Here is a 14,047-nt window from a genome sequence, read left to right on the forward strand (position 1 = left end):
CTTTGACCTACAATGACCAACAGAACAGTATTTTCCAATGATCCATTTCCTTGGTTTTTATGTAGTCACCTGGAAAGTTGCTTCTTGGAATATCTGCCTCTGGCATCCAAGATGCTTCCTTTCTTTCCAACTGGTAGATCACATTGGGTTTGGAAACTGCAAATCCTGTTAGTTGAAAATGAAAAAGTGCTAGGCAGAGTTATCTCAGAGTTCAAACATAGAACAGAGAGATGAAACACTCTTCTCAACTCTTTGTAGAAAACTGGGGGAATAAAGGGGACAGAATTTATCTTCTACCATATACGGCACTGTCCTGGTTAGCTGGTTTTGTCTGTGATTAATCCTTTTGCAACAAGGAATGGTTTAAAAGTCTAGATGGAAGGAGAGGTAGGGTTTGTTTTCTTTTGTTGCGTTTTTATGTAGTAGGGAGGGACGGAGATCTTACGTTAAAAAAAATCCATAAAACTTAATCAAAAAATTCAAAATTAGTTCAAACTCTCCCCGGGAAAAAAGTAGATATGCTAGGAAGATCTCCAAAACAGTACAAAGGAACAATGAAGAATAATCTTTTATGTGGGAATGGGATACCAAGTAGAACTATGGAAAAATAGCTTCATGTGACTCTACTTAGGCGATGGAAACATTTAATAATGATAAAACCTACACTGGGATTGAACAAACAGTCTTGGATTTGAAGTAAAAGAGAGGAGAAGAAACATTCTGAAGGAGAGCAACAAATCAAGAAACAAATTTCCAGGAATATTGAGGAAAGACCTTTATCATGGAAACAAGAAGCTCAAGTACCACCTCTCTGAGCTACACAAGGACTAGAGAATATCTTCCTTATGCACGCCAAAGAATAACTGTTAAAAACTTGAAGGTCAACATCATATATACCAGCACTACAAAGGGGAAGCTGTTCTTACCCAAAGATACCAAGTTCCTATAGTTCTCCAGCATGACATCCCTGTATAACTTTTTCTGAGAGGGATCTAAATGTATCCACTCCTCCAAGGTGAATTCCACAGCTACATCCTGGAATGTCACTGATTCCTGAAATACCCAAAACATTTGTGCTTAGTCTTTCACTGATAACACACTAGAGGCACTGGAGGTTTCAGACTCCATCCTCTAACAGGTTCACTCTTGATCTGGTCAGACAGAAAGGTCAGCTTTGGAGGGGTTAATAATAAGTCACTAGTTTTCTCAGAACGGTTGCCGATAATGAGACTATCAACCCCTACAGTATTCCCTAACAAAGCATTCCCTTTACTTATCTGTAATCCAGTACAGTGACTGGTGAATAATAGGTATCTCAGAATTCCTCTCTCATTAGACTGTAAGCTCTTTGAGGGCATGGGATAGGTTTGCTTTTCTTTGTATCCTAACAACTTTGCAGAGTGGATGCTTATTGTTTGCAATGGATTCAATGACATCACCTTCAAAGGTGGGTGGGCTTTTTGGTTTGGTTGTTTTTTGCTTTTCTCCTAATGAACACGATCCTGCTCAATGCTTCTGGAACCATAAGAGCAAAGGTGAGCAGCTCCTATCTGCAACACTGTGGGAAAATGTTGTACAGCTGAAAAGGATGGTGCAGGATCATTGTTTTCCAATTCATATATGTACAACTGAAAGAGACTTGAGAATCCAACTTTCTCATTTTACAAATGAGGGAAGTGAAGCCCAGAGAGGGAAAGTAACCTGCTGACAGTCAAAAGGGGGTAAACTGCAGATCTATACTTTGAACCCAGGCTTTCTCAACCCCAAATCAAGAGACATTTTCACAACACCATGCTGTCATACCCTTTCTCTGTAACCAGAACAAGGCCACAGGTGAGTCTATACATAAAAATTTTCATTAGAGTATTCTTTGAGGGCAGCAAAGAACTAAAAACAATCTGAATTCTCACCAATAAAGAAGGATAGCAAAAAAAGCGGCATATGGACACAATAGATATATTATGCAGTTTAAAATGACAAATATGAGGAATTTTGAATAGTAATGGAAATGTGAATCAAATGATGTAGTGCAAAATAAGCAGAGCCAACAGAACATTATACACAAATACTACAAAAATAGATCTTTAAAAAGAAAAAGATGCTCAACTCTCAATAACTGGAAAAATGACACTTTCTAACAGCAGAGGAGATGGAGATCACTAGAGAGGAGAATGTTTTATGAATTATCCAGAAGAGTCACTATAAGGGGAATTTTTTGGTAACTATGTTTCTTTGCCACAAAGGAAGGTGAGGGAGAGAAAACTTTTTCCAGAAATGACTGAGGTAAACAGCAAAAAGCACTGTAGGAAAATAAATAAATAAAAGCCTTTTCTGATTGGTCACTAACCAACTCATTTCAAAAGGTGATCTAGCAATGTGCCAGAATTGGAAGTCACTGGCCTAAGCTCTGAAGAATCTGTTTTTTGAAACTTGGAACCAGTCCCCTTTTTCCAGTTCTGTGGCACAATCCCATTCTCCAAAATCTTGCAGCGATACCTGAGAATGGCTAAGCAATCAAACACATTGTACACTTCTTTATTTTTATTTTTTATTATTTAATTTATTTAATATATTTAGTTTTCAGCATTGATTTTCACAAGAGTTTGAATTACAAATTTTCTCCCCATTTCTACCCTCCCCCCCACTCCAAGATGGCGCATATTGTGGTTGCCCTATTCCCCAGTCAGCCCTCCCTTCTGTCACCCCACTCCCCTCCCATTCCCTTTTCCCTTCCTTTCTTGTAGGGAAAGATAAATTTCTATGCCCCATTGCCTGTGTATCTGAGTTCCTAGTTGCATTCAAAAACTTTTTTTTTTGTTTTTGAACATCTGTTTTTAAAACTTTTGAGTTCCAAGTTCTCTCCCCTCTTCCCTTCCCACCCACCCTCCCTAAGAAGGCAAGCAATTCAACATAGGCCACATGTGTATCATTATGTAAAACTCTTCCACAACACTCATGTTGTGAAAGACTAACTATATTTTGCTCCTTCCTAACCTATCCCCTTTTATCCAATTTTCTCCCTTGACCCTGTCCCTTTTCGAAAGTGTTTGTTTTTGATTACCTCCTCCCCCATCGGCCCTCCCTTCTTTCATCCTCCCCTTTTTTTACCTCTTTCCTCCTTCTTTCCTGTGGGGTAAGATACCCAATTGAGTGTGTATGGTATTCCCTCCTCAGGTCAAATCTGATGAAAGCAAGATTTACTCATTCCCCCTCACCTGCCCCTTCTTCCCTCCCAACAGAACTGCTTTTTCTCGTCACTTTTATGCGAGATAATTTACTCCACTCTATCGCTCCCTTTCTCCCTCTTTCAATATATTCCTCTCTCATCCCTTAATTTGATTTTGTATCTTTTAGATATCATCCCTTCATCTTCAACTCACCCTGTGCCCTCTCTCTCTCTCTCTCTCTCTCTCTATATATATATATATACACACACACATACCTACATATATACATACACACACACACGTATATATATATGTGTGTGTGTATATACATATATATATGTATATACACACATTCATATATGCATATTCCCTTCAACCACCCTAATACTGCGGTCTCATGAATCATACACATCATCTTTCCATGTAGGAATGTAAAGAAAACAGTTCAACTTTAGCAAGTCCCTTGCGATTTCTTTTTCTTGTTCTTTTTCTTGATCACATTGTACACTTCTTTCAGAACAAATGAATCCTAACTATCTCTATTTACCTTGGGTTTCCACTTCTTGTTGATGATTTGGGGGCTCTCAATCCCACTTCAAAGATCTTCATTTTTCAAAGAGAAAATTTAAGCCAAGCAAGAGATTACTTCTTTAGATTTCTCTCAGGCATCCCTCCTTATCATCATCCCATCCTCCCCTAAACTTGGTCCTCACTACTCTTTGATCCCTTGCTTGCCTCCAAAATAGTTTTTTTTTAAAATCATTTTGTAACATTTATGATCAGAATCACATCTTTGCGGGCCTTGTTGTCTTTCCACTGGTCTTTTACTATCTCTTTTTTATTCATCTTCAGTTAATGGTACTTAAAACCATTTTTATTATCAGAATTAGCTATGGTGGAATCCTAATAAAGCTGCCCTCGGCACCAATATTCTAACTTCCTTATAGGCCCCACTGAACTGCAAGCCCACTGCCCATACCTAGCCTCTCACCTCTTCCCCAACTCTATATCCTAATTTCTTCATATATGCTTCACTGCTCACTAAAACAAGTGCATCCATGAACTCATATTTCTCACGGAACAGGTGTTTCCACGTGATAGGATGCCACTACCTCTAGCTAGCCACTGCCCCCAAATCCATTCCTCATATTTCCCTCAGAAACAGCAGGTACGGCCATGTACTCAACCACAACCACATCCATCTAGTCTCAGAAAGGACCACAATAGCTAGCCAATCAGAAAGCAGCACCACCCGCACGCCCAAGGAGAATGTAGACCCCAAAATAACAGAAGGGACTTCCCCTAAGTAGGCACCTGCACAGTATTAGTAAAAGCTGTCCTTTAGGTGAACTTATGACATAGAGAGGCTTATTCTAATATTATCATACATACATATCTCCCCCATTGGTTTTTCTGTATGCATTGTGGGTAATCTCAACGTGCAGTTCCACTGTCGTGGGGATCCTTTCTCTATGACCTAATCTCTTAACATAACCCTCCTGCCTTTTTAATATTCATAGTTTCTGTTATGTAATTGCATCTTTACCATATAAAAATCCATCTTGCTTTCTCTGAAGTGGCTAGCTCCTCTTGGAACTCAGCCCACTTTGTGAGAGGCGTCAATCTCAGTAAATACCCTTGCTTGGATTAAAGGTGGTCTGACTCTGAATTCTTTGAGACAGTTCTACCACAACCCATCATGAAACCCCAACAGTTAGGCTTCAAGTCAATCAGCTATTAACAAATACAGCAGAGTCTCACTTACAAGCATTCTGACACATAGTCTGGTGTTCTTTTCTTTATACTTTGCTGCCTCTTACTCTTTAATTCAATTCCCTTTAACATAGCAGTTCCTCAAAATGCAGATTTGAATCAAGGGCTTCAGTCTTAAACATCTACCATACATAAGATAAAAAGGTATGACCTATCAGGTTACTAGCAGAGAGGACCACTCACAACAAAAGGGATTCTTCTCAACCATCCTCCCTGAGTGCCAGGAAGCAGGAATACCCTGAATAAAAAATGTATTTTCTAGCACTCCTACTTTCCCCACCCCATTGGGAAGAAAAGCTGAACAAAATCCACATAATGAATACACACACAGAGTACTTAAGTATTTCAAATTTGTCTTTCTTCACCTTCAATTTTTTTCCATTATTACACGTAAAAATAACTTTAAATATCCATTTAAAAAAATTTTCAATTCTAATTTCCCTTTGAACATTTTTCTTTTTCCAAAGATAGAGAGCATTTTTTTTTTCACCGTAAATCCTTTGGAACTGTATTGGATCACTGATTGCAGAGAATAGCTAAGTCATCAGAGCTAATCATCATATAGTTCTGCTGTTTCTATGTATGATGTTCTCCTAGTTTTGCTCATTTCAGTTTACACCAGTTCATGTAAGTCTTTCCCAGAAAAACAGTACTCCACTACAATCCTATATCACAACTTGTTCAGCTATTCCCCAATTGATGGGCATTCTCTCAATTTCCAATTCTTTGCCACCCCAAGAAGAGCTGCAATAAATATTTGTATAAATATAGATCTGGGAGCGGAGCCAAGATGGCGGCTGGTAAGCAGGGAATAGTGTGAGCTCCGTACCGAGTCCCTCCAAAAACTTATAAAAAATGGTTCTGAACCAATTCTAAAACAGCAGAACCCACAAAACAGCAGAGGGAAGCAGGGCTCCAGCCCAGGACAGCCTGGATGGTCTCTGGGTGAGGTCTATCCCATGCGGAGCTGGGACCTGGGAGCTGGGAACGGAGAGGAGCAGAGCCCAGCTTGAGCAGCATAGACCAAGACCAGCAACCGGGCAGAGCATGCCCTAGCGCCCTGAATCAGTGAGCTCCGGCAGTTACCAGACTTCTCAACCCACAAACACCAAAGACTGCTGAGAAGGTTAGTGGGAAAAGCTGCAGGAGTGGAAGGAGTTCCCGGTTCGGCTTCCAGCCCCGGGGGCAGCTACGGCTGTTGCTGCTTCCGGCTCCAGGCCCACCTGGTGGGAGGAATTAAGTGGCGGATCAGAGCAGGGGTGCACAGCCTGGCGAAGATCTAAGCCCAGTTCGTCCTGGGGAAGGAACAGTGCTGGTGTGGCAGAGCTGGCACCTCCCCCCAAAACGTGGAACATAGAACTCTGTAGTCTACAAGCAGTCATACCCCGCTGAAAAACTCAAAGGTCAAGTTAGTTGGCTGGGAATATGGCCAGGCAGCGAAAACGCACCGATATTCAGTCTCAGACTTTGCATTCTTTCTTTGCTGACAAAGAAGACCAAAACATACAGACAGAAGAAATTAATAAAGTCAAAGAGCCTACAACAGAAACCTCCAAGAAAAACAGGAACTGGTCCCAGGCCATGGAAGAGCTAAAAAAGGAGTTGGAAAAGCAAGTTAGAGAAGTAGAGGAAAAATTGGGAAGAGAAATGAGAAGAATGCAAGAAAACCATGAAAAACAAGTCAATGACTTGCTAAAGGAGACCCAAAAAAATACTGAAAAATACACTGAAGAAAACAACACCTTAAAAAACAGACTAAATCAAATGGCAAAAGAGCTCCAAAAAGCCAATGAGGAGAAGAATGCCTTGAAAGGCAGAATTAGCCAAATGGAAAAGGAGGTCCAAAAGACCAATGAAGAAAATACTACTTTAAAAATTAGATTGGAGCAAGTGGAAGCTAGTGACTTGATGAGAAATCAAGATAGTATAAAACAGAATCAAAGGAATGAAAAAATGGAAGACAATGTGAAATATCTCCTTGGAAAAACCACTGACCTGGAAAATAGATCCAGGAGAGATAATTTAAAAATTATTGGACTACCTGAAAGCCATGATCAAAAAAAGAGCCTAGATATCATCTTTCAAGAAATTATCAAGGAGAACTGCCCTGATATTCTAGAGCCACAGGGCAAAATAGAAATTGAAAGAATCCACAGATCGCCTCCTCAAAAGGATCCCAAAAAGAAATCTCCCAGGAATATTGTCACCAAATTCCAGAGCTCCCAGATCAAGCAGAAAATACTGCAGGCAGCCAGAAAGAAACAATTTGAGTATTGTGGAAACCCAATCAGAATAACCCAAGATCTGGCAGCTTCTACATTAAGAGATCGAAGGGCTTGGAATACAATATTCCAGAGGTCAATGGAGCTAGGATTAAAACCAAGAATCACCTACCCAGCAAAACTGAGTATCATGCTTCAAGGCAAAATATGGACTTTCAATAAAATAGAGGACTTTCAAGCTTTCTCAGTGAAAAGACCAGAACTGAATAGAAAATCTGACTTTCAAACACAAGAATCAAGAGAAGCATGAAAAGGTAATCAAGAAAAAGAACAAGAAAAAAAATTGCAAGGAACTTAGTAAAGGTGAACTGTTTTGTTGAAATTCCTACATGGAAAGATGACGAGTATGATTCATGAGACCTCAGCATTAGGGTAGCTGAAGGGAATATGCATACATATATGTTTATGTATATATATGGGTGAATGTGTATGTATGTATATATCTATGTGTGTATGTATATGTGTATATATATATACACACACACACACACACACACACACACAGAGAGGGGGGGGACACAGGGTGAGTTGAAGATGAAGGGAAGATATCTAAAAGAAATAAAATCAAATTAAGGGATGAGAGAGGAACATACTGAGAGAGGGAGATAAGGAAAGATAGAATGGGGTGGATTATCTCGCATAAAGGAGGCAAGAGCAAGAAGTTCTGTGGGAGGAGGGGAGAGAGCGGATGAGGGGGGAATGAGTGAACATTGCTCTCATCAGATTTGGCCTAAGGAGGGAATACCATATATACCCAATGGGGAATCTTACCCCACAGGAAAGAAGAGGGAAGAAGATAAAAATAAATGGGGGGGATGATGGAGGGGAGGGCTGATGGGGGTGGAGGTAGTCAAAAACAAACACTTTCGAAAGGGGACAGGGTCAAGGGAGAAAATTCAATAAAGGGTGATGGGTTGGGAAGGAGCAAAATATAGTTAGTCTTTCACAACATGAGTATTGTGGAAGGGTTATACATAATGATACACATGTGGCCTATGTTGAATTGCTTGACTTCTTAGGGAGGGTGGGTGGGAAGGGAAGAGGGGAGAGAATTTGGAACTCAAAGTTTTAGAAACAGATGTTCAAAAACAAACAAAAATGTTTTTGCATGCAACTAGAAAATAAGATACACAGACAATGGGGTGTAGAAATTTATCTTGCCCTACAAGAAAGGAAGGGAAAAGGGGATGGGAGGGGAGTGGGGTGACAGAGGGGAGTGCTGACTGGGGAACAGGGCAACCAGAATATACACCATCTTGGAGTGGGTGGCAGGGTAGAAATGGGGAGAAAATTTGTAATTCAAACTCTTGTGAAAATCAATGCTGAAAACTAAATATGTTAAATAAATTAAATAAATAAATAAATAATACAAGAGAGATGAACAAGGAAAAAAAAATAAATATAGATCTTTTTTATTATTGTTTTTATCTCTCTGGGATATAGACCTAGTAGTGGTATGGCTGGAACAATGGGTATGCAAAGTTTTGTACCCCCTTGGGCATACTTTTAAATAAACATTCACAATGTAAATAAGGAAATCATATTATCCTGAAATGAACCAGTATCAATATTAAAAGATTGTATTCTAAATGTTTTACCATATAATATTCATACAGGAAAAGACGAGCATATCATAGGTGAGCATGTCAGTAAGAAAAACAACAGAAATCAGGTGTTTATATCAACAGCTGAAGAAAAAGCTGTTGACAAAATACGACAGCCATTCTATTAAAAACACTGGAAAACACAGGAATAAATGGAACTTTTCTTTAAATAAGTAGTATCACTCAAAAACCAAGAGCAAGGATTATCTCTAATGAGGACAAATTAGAAGCCTTCCCTAAAAGACCGGGCAGAAGCAAGGATGGCCATTGTCAACACAATTATTCAATATTGCACTAGAAATGCTAACTATAGTAATTAGACAAGAAAAAATAAACTCAAGGAATATGGCAAAAATCAATACAAAACCATCATACTTTGCAGATGATTTGATGGTACACTTAAGGGAACCCAAGATAAGCAACTAAAAAACTAGTTGAAATAATAAAGAACTTTACCAAAGATGCAAGATTATAAAATAAGCCCACATAAACCTTCAGCATTATTATATATTTCTAACACAATCCAGCAGCAGGAGATACAAAGAGGAATTCCATTTAAAATAACCACAGACAGTATAAAATACATGGGAATCTATCTCTCCATACCACCCAGGAACTATATGAACAACAGCACAAAGCACTTTTCACACAAGTAAAGACAGATCTAAACAATTAGAGAAATATTAATTGGTACTGGGTAAGCTGAGCCAATATAATGAAAATGACAATTATACCTAAATTAATACACTTATTCTGTGCCACACCAATCAAACTACCAAAAAATTATTATTGTAGAGCTAGAAAAAAAATAAACATTATCAATATAAACAAAAAGTCAAGAACATTAAGGGAATCAAACAGAAAATGTGAAATAAGGGAACCTAAAATAAAAGATTTCAAACTATATGAAAAGGAATAGTCATCAAACTAATCTGGGAAGGGCCAAGAAATTCAATGGTTGATCAATGGAACAGACTAGTTACACAACACACAGAAGCAAAGACCATAATAATTTAGTATTTGATAAAGCAAAAGAGCCAAGCTTTTCAATTAAGTATTCCCCATTTCACAAAAATTGCTGGCAAAACTGCAAAGCAGTCAGATAAAAACTAGGCATGGCCCAACATCTCAAGTCATACACCAAGATAAGGTCAAAATGAGGTCATGATTTAGACATAAAGGGTGGTATCACAAGCAAAGTAGGCGAGCATGAGAAAATGTTCCCGTCAGATCTATGGAAAAGAGAAGAATTTATGACCAAACAAAAGATAGCGAGGATCACAGGAGGTAACATGCATAATTTTGGCTGTACGCCATTTAAAAATTTTTGCCAAAATAAAACCAATGCTGCCACAATAAGAAGAAAATCAGGAAAATGGAAAAAGTTTCTACAGCAAAGTTTTCCTAATAAAGGACTCATTTCTCAAATGTATAGGAAATACAGCCAAATATATAAAACTAAAAAATAGGCAAAGGATATGAAGAGGCAGTTTTCAGAAGTTGAAGCCATCAATAGTCATGTGAAAAAATGGTCTAAATCACTAATAATTAGAGAAATGCAAGTAAAACAAAGTCAAGACACTACTTCACATCTATGAGATTGCCTAACATGACAGAAAAGGGAAGTGATAAATGCTGGAAGGAATGTGGGAAAATAGGGACACTAGTGTACTATCAGTGGTGTGGTGAACTGTTCCAATCATTCTTGGAATACAATTTGGAACCATGACCAAAAAGCTATAAAACTGTGTATACCCTTTGACCTAGCAATTCCTCTATTGGTCTGTATCCCAAAGAGATCAAAGAAAAAGAGCAGGCATTTAAATGTACAAAAATATTTACAGCAGCTTTACTGGTAGTAGCAAAGAATTAGAAATTGAGCAGATGTAGGGGAATCTTTTTAAGATTGCAGGGGAGAACTCCTAAGACTGTGGTTAATTCCAGGAACTCACCACTTTCTGAAATTTATGAAAAATCTCCACGGCCAGATGGTTTTACATGTGAATTTTATCAAACATTTAAAGAACAATTAATTCCTATACTTTATAGACTATTTGGGAAAATAGGTGAAGGAGTCCTACCAAATTCTTTTTATGACACAAATATGGTACTAATGCCTAAACCAGGAAGAGTCAAAACAGAGAAAGAAAATGATAGACCAATTTCCCTAATGAATATTGATGCAAAAATTTTAAATAAAATATTAGCAAAAAGACTGCAGCAACTTTTCACAAGAATAGCACACTGCAACCAGGTAGGATTTATTCCAGAAATGCAAGGCTGGTTCAATAGTAGGAAAACTATCAGCATAATTGATCATATCAACAACAAAACTAGCAGAAACCATATGATCCTCTCAACAGATGCAGAAAAAGCCTTTGACAAAATACAACACCCATTCCTACTAAAAACACTAGAAAGCTTTTTCGGTTCCTGGCTTCCAAGATGACCAAGAAGAGGAGAACAACAGGCGCGCCAAGAAGGGCCCTGGCCACGTGCAGCCCATCCGTTGCACCAACTGCGCCCGTTGGGTGCTGAAGGACAAGGCCATCAAGAAATTTGTAATCCGCAACATCATGGAAGCTGCGGCCGTCGGGGACATCTCCAAGGCCAGTGTCTTCGACTCCTATGTGCTGCCCAAACTGTATGTGAAACTACATTACTGTGTGAGCTGCGTGATCCACAGCAAGGTAGTGAGGAATCGCTCCCGTGAGGCTCAGAAGGATTGGACGCCCCCGCCCCGATTCAGACCTGCAGGTGCTGCCCCCAGACCCCATCCAAAGCCCATGTAAAGAGCTGACAATCAACATTCCTGAACCAATCAGAGGAAAATAAAATGGCTGGTCTATCTTTAAAAAAAAAAACAAAAAACAAAAAAACACTAGAAAGCATAGGAATAAATGGAGCCTTTCTTAAAATTATAAATAGCATCTACCTAAAACCATCAACAAGCATTATTTGTAATGGGGTATGGCCAGAGTGGCCTTTGTTTTCCTTGAGTCACTCAGCTTACCTCATTGAGCCTTGCTGGTTGCTGCTGCTTCTCTTCCAGGAAGCATAGAACTTCCTGTGTGATGAGTCATGGGGCTGGCTGAGGGGAGGTGTTAACTCCAGAGCCACGCCCTATTGGATGTTAACCTGGTCTGCGCTAGGGGGAGGGGCCAACTCAAGAACCAATCGGCCCTGGTCATTCAGGCGGTGCTTGAGGATATCGAAAACTCTATAAGAGGGGAGAAGACAGCTTGAAGACCCCTTTTTCCTTTTCCAGTTGGAGCCAGAGATGCCTACAGCTGAAGCTGAGCTGCTGGTAGCAGAGCTGACCCATGTGGAGTGAAGATTGCTGAGCAAGGACTAGAGGCCAGTGGGTAATCTTCTTACCGTAGAGGGGAAGCATGTATACGATTTTGCCTTATACCATCTCGCCTCTCTGTGGCCTCCTGGTTATTCTTGTGAGGCAGACTTATTGGGCCTGGAAGCTTTTGATCAAAATATCAAAATGGGGATGCTGGTTTGTGGGCCTGTTACTGTGGAGTGTAACTACATGCTTTAGTTCTCCTGCCTTCTGCCTAGAGAATTCCTTATATCCTGCAGTTCCGAACCTTTCAGGCACATATGAGATTCTCTTTGACATCATAAATTCTGCCTTCCTAATATATGGGGATAAGCTAGATGCATTCCCAATAAGAACAGGGGTGAAACAAGGATGTCCATTATCACCCCTATTATTAAATTTGGTACTGGAAACGTTAGCTGTAGCAATAAGAGAAGAAAAAGAAATTGAAGGAATTAGAATAGGCAAAGAAGAAACTAAACTATCACTTTTTGCAGATGATATGATGATTTACTTAGAGAATCCTAGAGAATCAAATAAAAAACTACTTGCAATAATAAGCAAAGTTGCAGGATATAAAAGAAACCCACATAAATCCTTGGCATTCCCACACATTACTAACAAAGCCCAACAGCAAGAGATAGAAAGAGAAATTCCATTTAAAGTTACTGTGGACACTATAAAATATTTGGGAGTCTATCTGCCAAGACAAACCCAGGGCCTATATGAACATAATTATGAAACGCTTTTAACACAAATAAAGTCAGATCTAAAAAAATGGAAAAACAACAGTTGCTCACGGTTAGGCTGAGCTAATATAGTAAAAATGACAATTTTACCTTAATTAATTTACTTATTCAGCTCCATACCAATCAAACTACCAAAAAATTATTTTACAGAGCTCAATAAAATAATATGAAATTCATCTGGAAAAACAAGAGGTCCAGAATATCTAGGGAATTAATGAAAAGAAATGCTAGGGAAGGTAGCCTAGCCATACCACATATTAAACTGTACTATAAAGCAGTAGTCATCAAAACTACCTGGTACTAGCTAAGAAACTGAGTTGTGGACTCCACCTTGTGTCTTAATTCTGGAGCTAGCTTAATTTCCATTCAATTTTTGGTTTCTCTATTCCAACTGCTATCTTGTGAGAAAACTTCATTCATCAGTGGCAATTGGAAAACCTTATTGCATTGTTTGACCCTACCCTTTCCTGGTTGAGAAACTGGACAGCCTCTCCCTGATGATCACAGCCCCTTAACCAAGGACTTACATTACACTGGTCAGATCCAAAGAGTGAGGTAAGGAGTTTCTCACAGTTGTACTTCTCAAGCAATTCATGTCTTATCTGAAAATTGCCCCCATACTGATCAGTTAGTTTTCATGTTCCTTTAATTATTTACGAACACCTGGGGGGAATGGGACACTTCCTTTTCTGATTTCAGGGCATTGCACCAGTTCATCTCCCCTTCCAAACTTGGAAAGTTCCTGATCTTTCATCCAATTAGAAGTCAGATTACCTCATGGTGTAATTTTCCTTTTAATTGACTGATCTTATTTGATTAACTATTTTTAAAAGAATGTCTCCCCTAACACATTTGGGGTGCAAGCCTAAAGTCAAGAGGTCTGGTCCTGGTTTCTTGAAAAACTGACATGTACTGATTAATTGCTATCCTCAGAAGATCAAACCATGGTTTCCTTGGTGATTTCATTTTTCACCCAAAACAGATGTCCATCTGTTGGGGAATGGCTGAACAAGGTCTTTGATATGATGGTGAGGGAATACTATTGTGTACAATGACAAGGGGGCAGGGTGGTGTCTAAGTTCAGAAAAACCTGAGGAGACTTCTATGAACTGAGGCAAAGTGAAACTAGCCTAATCGGAAC

At 39.2% G+C, this 14,047-nt stretch overlaps 2 protein-coding genes and 1 pseudogene across 2 annotated transcripts in view; 2 read left to right on the top strand and 1 right to left on the bottom strand.

Moving 5' to 3' along the window:
• The window catches only part of LOC118844124 (zinc finger protein 260-like), a 31,352-nt gene extending 30,197 nt beyond the window's left edge, over nucleotides 1–1,155 (bottom strand). The window contains exon 1 of the mRNA XM_036751960.1: nucleotides 927–1,155. Within this exon, the coding sequence (XP_036607855.1) occupies nucleotides 927–1,071 (145 nt within the window). The 5' untranslated portion in view covers nucleotides 1,072–1,155. The remainder of the gene's footprint in view (nucleotides 1–926) is intronic.
• LOC118844120 (zinc finger protein 420-like) overlaps nucleotides 1–14,047 on the top strand; it is a 444,485-nt gene that overhangs the window by 355,362 nt on the left and 75,076 nt on the right. The gene's annotated exons all lie outside the window — the stretch shown is intronic.
• On the top strand, nucleotides 1,491–11,661 carry LOC118842749 (annotated as a pseudogene).

Source organism: Trichosurus vulpecula, chromosome 3 (genome assembly GCF_011100635.1).
Source record: "Trichosurus vulpecula isolate mTriVul1 chromosome 3, mTriVul1.pri, whole genome shotgun sequence".
Taxonomy (NCBI): domain Eukaryota; kingdom Metazoa; phylum Chordata; class Mammalia; order Diprotodontia; family Phalangeridae; genus Trichosurus; species Trichosurus vulpecula.